The sequence below is a fragment of the Danio rerio genome, chromosome 19, assembly GCF_049306965.1.
Source record: "Danio rerio strain Tuebingen ecotype United States chromosome 19, GRCz12tu, whole genome shotgun sequence".
In the NCBI taxonomy this organism is placed as follows: domain Eukaryota; kingdom Metazoa; phylum Chordata; class Actinopteri; order Cypriniformes; family Danionidae; genus Danio; species Danio rerio.
In genome coordinates this window covers 20,869,761-20,879,315 of record NC_133194.1, presented here as the reverse complement: position 1 = coordinate 20,879,315, position 9,555 = coordinate 20,869,761, and the positions used below count along the sequence as shown (strand labels likewise).

Sequence of the window (9,555 nt, the reverse complement as noted above, 5' to 3'; positions counted from 1 at the left end):
GTTTAGATAACAGGCTATCAGAAATGTACTTGGTGACGGAACCATAGACCGTAAAAAATAGGGCGGAACCACCCTAAAGTTTGCGTGTCAAGTGGTGAAAATATCGCGAGACCATGACAACTTCCTTTTTGCGCGGAACCAGCGATCAAGATGGTGAGTGCGAAATGGTACTCTCAAAGCTTAAGTTGAAATCACGCATCATCGGTCTTATTTATCTGTGTACAGTTGTACCGATAAAATATTGTATGTCCTTTATACACGTTTAACTATTTTTAATGAATATTTCAGCTATTAAGTAGGATTTAACGTTTTAAAGAGTTACCGATATCTCCTACCCTGTTGACCGCGCCGCTTCAAAAAGACACCATACTAGTGTTTTTAAGGATCATGCTAAAAATTAAGCATCTGTATTGTGACACAAATTTATGTATGAATTTTTCCCCTAAATATTTAAAGCGTACTATGTAATTGCATAAGGTCAGTATGGAGCCGTTACAATAATGTGCTGAAATGCTTGCCCAAAATTCATTAGAAGAGGATAAAGGAGCTAGTTGTTCTGTATACTATTACCTTGTGGTGTCATGCATGCTGACTTTGTTATTTTTATTTTCAGTCCCTCGTCATCCCAGAGAAGTTTCAGCACATCCTTCGTGTCCTCAACACGAACATTGATGGAAGACGTAAAATCGCATTTGCCATCACCGCTATTAAGGTGAACTATTTTAACTAGATCAATTTTGTTCTGTATGTTAATATGATTTAAGCTTTTAATATTGTAATCTACTTCCGTTAATAGGGTGTTGGAAGGCGATATGCCCATGTGGTTCTGAGGAAAGCTGATATTGATTTAAATAAGAGGGCTGGAGAACTCACTGAGGATGAGGTGGGTTTGTAAATGTTTAAATGGACATTGAACTGTTTCTTACAACACAGATTTCATGTCAGATGACACAATTTTATTAAGTTCTAAAGCAGTTTATATTCCACCCAGAAAGATTTTTTGATAAACGCAAGTGGAAAAATAAGTGAAAAATTTTATTATTCTTTAAGGAATTTTTAAAGGTCTAAAATGTTTAATGATTATGGTTTTATTGAATAGGTTGAGAGGGTGGTGACTATTATGCAGAACCCTCGCCAGTACAAAATCCCAGACTGGTTCCTGAACAGACAGAAGGACATAAAAGATGGGAAATACAGCCAGGTATGATTGTCTATTACCATTTTAAAAGTTTATCAAGCATGTCTAGCACTGTTTTTCTTGGATGTTATGTGCTTTAAAAGCAGAAGTTCAGTACAATACCTATAACATGACCCACAGCTTAAGTTGAGTATGTTTCTGTTTTAACGTGCAAGTTTTGCTACGATTACGCCTTTCATTTACATTATCCCAGAGTTTTTGAGCCCTGAAGAGGCCGTTTTTCTTTTTAAAATGCTGCTGCTCCCTGTCAGTGTGGATGGGTGTAAAACGAAGACGTGGCTGTAGACATTCACCTGGAATCTGACTGAAACTTTTTGCTTAATATTAAGTAGCCTACAGAAAGTTCAGTCTTGCATCTTTTAGACTTTGCAAGTTTGATTTGGAAAACAAACTCCAGGGCCCGGTTTTTCAAAAGGTTTAATCCGGATAAAATTGATCCGGATTTAGTAATCCTGTTTTTGCGATCAGTGATCACGCAATCCAGCTTACTTTTTCAAAGTTTTTCAAAGCAACATTGGATTGGATCAATCAGATCCGGAAAGGAACTTTTCATGATCACTAAATCGGGATAACCAGTGCTCAAACAGGATAGGAAATCACGTCCCGACCAGTCTAGGGTTGGTGGGAACAATAACAAGTGTAAAAAAAAAAACAAAGAGATAAACTCAAATACTCAATTTAAGGTTTTCCCCTTCTCCTGTCCCAACTCACAATAATCACAACGCTGATCAAGTAGTAACAATATTTATTTCCTTACACAACAAAGATAGAAGCATCTCTTCGGAAGGGAATCCAGGCCAAAATAATAAACAAAAAGACAGCTATCTTGCAGGGAAATAATTCTAACTTACCTGCTCAAATAAAAGTACCCCAAATAAAATTACAGCAAACTTCCCTTTCTCCCTTGCTACCACAAACCAGGAGAAAACGTTTTAAAGTAAATGGCGATTCCCAACCTACCGCTTCTGTTTCTAACCAAAAATGATATATATCAATATTTAATCAGAAAAGCCAATAGGTTCAGATTTAACAGAGAGCCGTTTTAGAAAATAATTAAATAGTCAGTAACAGAAATCGATCAATTCACACCAAGTCAACCAACAATTTGGGCCAGGAGATAGGAGACGCTCGGAACCACAGCGGCGACAACGACGACGGAGATTTGCGACCTGCACCGAGCAGAAAGATCTCTCCATTGTTCCTCTCCTCCAGCTTATATACGCTCCCACACGCAACACGGCTGGACCGCAATCAAGCGCAGTCTAGAGGGAGGGGGAGAGAGAGAGAGAAAGCTGCGCATGCTCCACAGCGCACAACACAACATCAGCTCCAAATGCATAAACAAAACACAAATCTGTATATATATAATATTTATATATATAAAATTAGCAAACAAATAATTAATACGTTCTATAACGTAACACAATGTAGAACTATAGATATGTAAAGAGCGACAAGTAGAATAGCCAGCGTGGGGTCAATATAACTTTATTTTTATTTGAAATGAAAACTAAGAAAATTTTTAAAATATTCAAATAATAAAAACAAGAAAAACCCCACCCCATCCTCTTTCAGCAGTCCGCTCATCTGAGACCTACAACACTGTACATTGAGGATATTTATAATAAGTTTCAAATATAGATGTAAATAAAAAAAGACTTAATGTCAAAAACTCCACAATAATTTTAGACTTCCTCATCTGATGTGGAGAGACCAGCTTGTCTGAGCGTAGCCTTTAGGAGGTGGATCCCAAGTCATTGGCCTTGGTTTGCTGCAGTTTGGTTAGTCAGTTGTTTCTCTGCCAGACGAAGCTGTGCTTCTGCCCTTTCAGTTTCTTTTTGCAATTGTTGAAAGAGATTTAAAAAATCGGTCATTGCCATTCTTTGCATTTTTTTTTTTGTTTTTCTGTAATCATTGCATGCATCACTAATAAATATTCTAAAAAGAAAAATATTTTCCATTGTGATGGAAAAAAATATATACATATCAGTTAGTGACAGAATAAAATTGATTGTTTTTGGTCAGTTTTGACAGCTGTTTGGGGGATTATTTTATCAGGCCAAACTCTCTTGTTTGCTGTAGGCCTATACTGAAAGGCTGAATACGTTAAAGCCTATACTCACTATAGCCTGATGGATGAACAAATAAAATTAAAACCTTTTGAATAAATAATTTATCTTGTAAGATACTTAATGATCCAAAAATAGTATTATTTAATAATTTTGTTTGTGTGTATATATATATATATATATATATATATATATATATATATATATATATATATATATATATATATTAAGTTATCGTTATTAATAAAATAAATAAAGTTATATATATTAATAAAACTTATGCAATCAGCACCCTTCAAAATAAAAGTACCAAGACTGCCATCTTCTGGTGCAAAGAGAAAACTTGTTAATATGAACTTTTTAGATCGCTTTAGTACAATTAGTGTATGCTAATAATAATGCAGAATATGTGACTTTTTAAAAAAGAAATAATACATTAATGCAGTCATAAACATGTTTTGACAGTTAATAAGCCAGTGATTATGCTTTACAAAAGTTGCAGATGCCTTTACCAATATCAAAATGCTTTTTGTAAACATCCAGTTATTCCATACAGCGATTTAAAAAAACGGCTACTATAATAAAGAAAATCTTTTCTGAATGTAGAATGAAATACACTGATATGCATTGAATTACATGATGAATACTCTTGAAACATAAGTGTAAAGCCTGCCGCTCATAACAAATGTGGAAAGTTATTGCGTGTCATATTTAACAAACCGTTTACTGCTAATTTGTAATTTTGCTCACATGGATAATTGAATATTAATCTGGTGATGTCAATACGCTGCTGTGCCGTCAGCCAATCATTGAATTGCTGATCATGATTACGAGGATCGATAGATCTGTCCTTCACAACACACGCAGCGATCTCAGATCAGTTCATCCAGACATTCTAATCTGATTCGCAAACTTGTTTGAAAAACCAAATTAGCGAGAGATCAGTTATCAAGATTAAAAGATCCAGGATCTGCCAAATCATCTTGGATCATTTAAGCGAGGTACGAAGAACGGACCCCTGATGTGATCAGTTTAATCCAGTTTTTTTGGATCAAAGTGATCCAGATCCTACAAAAAAGGTCTGAAAATGCTAAACTAAAGGTTTGATCCGGATCAAAACCAAGATTGGATTACGTGATCTAATCCGATTATGTAATCCGTTTTTTCTTTTCAAAAACCCATTTTTAAGATTTGATACAAACCCTTATCCAAAATCCTAATGGATTACTTTTGAAAAACCGGGCCCAGAGGACACAGGATTAATCATAGGGATTTTAGGGTTGCTTAACAATTGAAAAAATTTGTTCTTTTTAAAACACTAAACTTTGACTCTTTACACTCCATTTTGTCTACTGTTATTGTAGTCTCATAAAATGTAGATATGAAAACCTGTAAAAAAAAAAAAAGACGTTTTTTTTTTTTTTTTTTTTTTTTAAAGGTCAGTTAAATGTTAAATAAATTTATAAATGGTTCAATTTAACTTATGAATTGAATCCATTTCCAAAAAAATGGAGTGCTTCTTTGAGTACATTATTATTTTTACCTAGGTCCTTGCTAATGGTCTGGACAATAAACTGAGAGAAGATCTGGAGAGGCTGAAGAAGATCAGGGCTCACCGTGGTCTCCGTCACTTCTGGGGGTAAGTTCCACCTCTGATGCTTTAAAGTACTTCAAGCCGAACATACCGATTTATTTATTTAGACCTGACCTTTGACATGGATGCCATCAGGTCCAGTCAAATGTGGATCAGGGTCTATTTAAAAGTAATTACTGGTGACTTGTAATGAGCATTAGAGCTGGGCGATTAATCAAAAAATAAAATAAAATAACCTCAATCAACATTCAGAACCTGTAAGTGATCTAAATTTTCTAGGTTGAATTTTTTCCCTTTATTTTTGTCAACTCTTTTACCTGCCGTGTGTGGAGTTACGTGACCACACTCTGTTGTACAGTAAGCTTTTGATTTACAGTATACTTTTGCATTGAGAGCATGCATATGGTCTGGTGCAACTTTCTTGCAGTCGTGTACGCATGCACGTCTCAATTTACCTACACGTTGCAAGCTCCGTGACTCATTGGTTTAGTAGTGTTGACACACGTGGAGAGCTGTGGGCATGCAGAGAGCATGTAATTTGTGCGAGTGTTTACAAGTGTATAGTCTTGTGGAGGAGCTCCAGATGGATACTTTTGTATTGTTATATAATTAAAGTTGTTTTACGTCTGCCAGTTCTCTCCTCTAAATAAGCGAGTTATAACTTGAACGTTTACGATGGCGTTCAGAAAAAACAAAACACACGTGACAACCCGCTGCCAGTTTGCATTTCAGAAGTGTTTATGCAAAACAACAAACAGCATGCTGAAGTAAAAAGTGTATGGCTACGCACATAGCAGACATCGTGAGTCATGGTGATCACTCGATACAGAAGTAGAAGTCTGCTTTAAGTGTGAAGGCCCGTGCACAAGAGATGTTTTTTTTTTGAGAGGGTGCTCGCTGCAGAGCCATTTGAGGAGAGCTGAGCTCCAGCGAGGGGGAGCATGAGCTGTTGCTCCTCCTCCTGTAAGCTGTTTTAATGCATACACCAACCCCACCCCTAACCCTACCCCCTGTGACATCACTCGTAGAAGTGCAAAAAAGGTGGAGCTCAAGCTTAAGCTCCCCCTCTCTGGCTCTGCAGCGAGCACCACTTGTTTTGTTTGCTTGCGTTTTCGGTCGACGTTTAACGCCTCGTAACTAAATAATGGGCGTCAATGGGTGCAAACGCCAGCCGCAAGAGCGTCATTTAAAAAAAAAACAAAACACCATGCTCATTTTTTTTATTTGATACGCCACGTTAAAACCTTCTCCACCAATCAGGTTGGCACTTTTGAGCGCACGTTGAAGAAGATGCCCAGAGGCGATATGAACGTGGAGCTGCTTATTGCTCTGGTGAACAATAATCATTTCTTTATCGCTAGAGCTGCTACTTGAATCATGCTAGTTCGAGTCACTAGTAACTTATTAACAAGCGTGTGGACTTCCTCTTCTTCTGTGTTACAAGCTAGTGTTGGAAGCTTAAAATTGTGTCGCGCCATCTAACGTCAAGGAGTGATTTTTGCACACCTGAAGCCAGTAAAAATAGTTTTAGTTTAAATGCGGAAAAATGTCTCGTAAAACGCTGACAATAAACGCAAACGAAAAGCGTCTCGGTGTGTAGGAGCCTTGAGGCTGATTTTTACTTCTGCCACTTTGCAGCCACATCTGGAGCCTGTTTCAGTAAGGAGGTTCAACCAACAGTTTAAACTTGAACTCTGAGTTGATTTACAGAGAGATTAAAAACTTAATTTTCTGTTTCAGAATAGCTGATCTGAGTTAGGTCAATCAACTTTAAGTAGACCAACTCAGAGTTAAGCGTGCACACAGAGAATATAAACAGTTATTATTAATGAAGCGCAGATATTACGAGTGACTATGGCAACATCTTAAATAAGAGAATACCATTTTTTTCTCTAGTTGAACTTGATGTGCTCATGCAGTTATTTTCAAATATGATCATATATTTTAAAAAGCAACACCACTGCATCAGTGAAAGAGAGACAGATAGCGTGGGAAAACAGCTCAAGTTAAAGCGTAATTTTACATTTAAAGTATTTAAATGTTTAAGTACAATAAAGTAATGTAATATGTGACGTTATAATTTTTACACACGTTCCCACTTTTATGCACGTTGATCAGTTTTAATAGATTTAAAAGGGCACTTGTGTCTGCCTTTTTGATTGATCAAGTGAAAGAGGTTGAACTAAACAGTTTTTGGAATGAATAATAATCCAATTAATGTAGTAACAGTACATTTCCTTGTTGAAGGTTAGTAAATTTAAGCTAATTTATTAAAGACAAACCATTCTCGTACATGACTTCTCTCTTTGTGTGATTGAAATGTAGGCAATAGCTATGTTTTCATCCAAATATATTAATTAAATTTATGTACTTAGACACAATGAACGCGTGGGGGGATTTGAAGCCATTAGACATGAAGAACAGACACTCTTAATACGCTCCAGACGTTCTGGAGGTCATTAATAATATAATAACATCAACATTGAAAAGGTTAAGGTGTTTTAGAATAAATGTAACTAACTAGAATCTAACTTTTGAAATCAATGTTTTCTTTATTGGCATTCATTTGTTTTGAAATTCAAATGACACTAACATGCCTGTGTTTTTATTTCTGTAATAAAAATGGCTGTCAAGCTAGGATCTTGATGGTTTATTGTGGGTATGTTGTTAACATGAAGTAATCTGTTACAAGTTAAAACAAAAATTCTAATAATGAATTATATTTTGAGTTTAAATAGTTTTTATCTTGTGTTTACATTAATTTTACATTTGAATAGCCAAAACTACGTTTCAGTCTTTTAATGTGATTAATCGCGATTAACAGCGCGCATCAGGGTTCAACGCTAAGGATTTTTTGTACTGGTCCAATCGGGCAGGTGGTTCAGATTTTTACTTGCCCTGCCAAAATTTTCACTGAGCCCCACCAAAAAAAAAAAAAACGGAAGTTAATAGCTATGTTTTAGCCGCATATTTTATATAATGTGTCAAAAATAAAGTCTGCGAATCTAGAATTTCAATACTTAAAAAATTGTTAATAAAAATGTTATGCAAACAAAAAGAGCAGTATAGAAAATGGGGAGGTACTTTATTGCGGTTCGAAATTATTTAACAAAAAGTGGGTGACTTGTCAAACTGATGGCAAACTTTGCAAAGCATACACACACATATATATATATATATATATATATATATATATATATATATATATATATATATATATATATATATATATATATATATATATATATATATATATATATATGCGTGCGTGTGCATGCGTCCTGATGGGTGTATGTATGTGTGTGTGTGTGTATGTATGTATATATATATATATATATATATATATATATATATATATATATATATACATACATACATACATACATACACACACACACACACACACACACACACACACACACATACGGACGCACAAACACACACACACATTTTCAACAAATTATTCATATTAACCCTCATTTGTGAAATTAATGAATTGAGAATCAAAAGAGAAACCATTAAGTGACAGCGGGCAATTCCTGCTGCCGCCTGTTTTCATCATTATTAATCAAACAATGAGAAAATCCCTCGGTGCTCTTGACTAAAGGACTTTTTAGCTAAAGTGTTTTTCTTACGGTGAAGATGCTTAGAGCACAATTTGTTTCATATTTTTATTCTCTTGTATTTATTTCTCTTTCCTTTGTGAAATATAACTGTATATATGCAGAATTATTAGCCCTCCTGAATATTAGCAACCCTTTTCCTCCCCAATTTTTGTTTAATGGAAAGATTTTTTTTCAACATTTCTGAACAAAATAGTTTTGATATCTCATTTCTAATTACTGATTTCTTTTATCTTTGCTATAACGACAGTACATAATATTTTACTAGATTTTTTCAAAATACAAGCATTCAGATTCAAAGTGCGATTCAAAGGCTTAATTAGGGTAATTAGTCAAGTCATTGTATAAGAGTAGGTTCTTCTGCAGACAATCAAAAATATACCTTGCTTAAGGGGGACCTTAAAATGGGTTTCAAAATATTTAAAACTGCTTTTATTCTAGCCAAAATAAAATAAATAAGCCTAGAAGAAAAAATATTAGAGGAAATACTGTTAATTCCTTGCTCTGTTAAACATAATTTGGGAAATATTTATTTTTTTAAAAATTCTCAGGAGCGCTAATAATTTTTGACTTACTCTAACCGTTTTGAATAATCGTGATTACAATTGTGACCAAAATAATCGTAATTATGATTTTTCCCAAAATCGAGCAGCCCTTGGGTGTGGGTGTATGTGTGGGTGTATATATATGTATAATTGTAGTAGTTAAAATGTTCAATTAATTGAGATTTTGATTTCAAGCCAAATCGTCCAGCCCTAATGAGCATGGTATTATTAATTTTCACCTGTGATATGCTTTTATTGTAATACTTAATCATTTCATGTGTTTCTCTGTTTCTAGTCTGCGTGTGCGTGGTCAGCACACCAAAACAACTGGTCGTCGCGGTCGCACTGTGGGTGTGTCCAAGAAGAAGTAAATTTACAAATAAAGGAAATCATTCAGTCATTGTGTCAAGTGTTTATTTTTTAAAATGGTCATGCAATCTAATAATGTTTAAACAAAACGTATACTGTGAATTTATGAATCCTGCAGAATCAATCTACCTGAAATTATAGTTTTCCTTTAGCTGCA

The 9,555-nt window shown here is 34.8% G+C and overlaps 2 protein-coding genes across 3 annotated transcripts in view; one reads left to right on the top strand and one right to left on the bottom strand.

The window, feature by feature from the left end:
- Nucleotides 1-132: 132 nt before the first annotated feature.
- rps18 (ribosomal protein S18) lies at nucleotides 133-9,429 on the top strand (the record flags this gene model as incomplete). Of its 2 annotated transcripts, NM_001423550.1 has the most annotated exons (6): nucleotides 133-153; nucleotides 614-712; nucleotides 797-883; nucleotides 1,100-1,201; nucleotides 4,815-4,906; nucleotides 9,325-9,429. In NM_001423550.1, 6 exons carry the CDS (start codon nucleotides 151-153, stop codon nucleotides 9,398-9,400), a joined length of 459 nt encoding a protein of 152 aa, NP_001410479.1. In that variant the 3' UTR covers nucleotides 9,401-9,429.
- Nucleotides 1,927-9,555, bottom strand: part of fkbp10a (FKBP prolyl isomerase 10a) — a 131,863-nt gene continuing 124,234 nt past the window's right edge. The window contains exon 13 of the transcript XR_012395001.1: nucleotides 1,927-2,460. The gene's annotated coding sequence lies outside the window, so the exon portion shown is untranslated. The remainder of the gene's footprint in view (nucleotides 2,461-9,555) is intronic.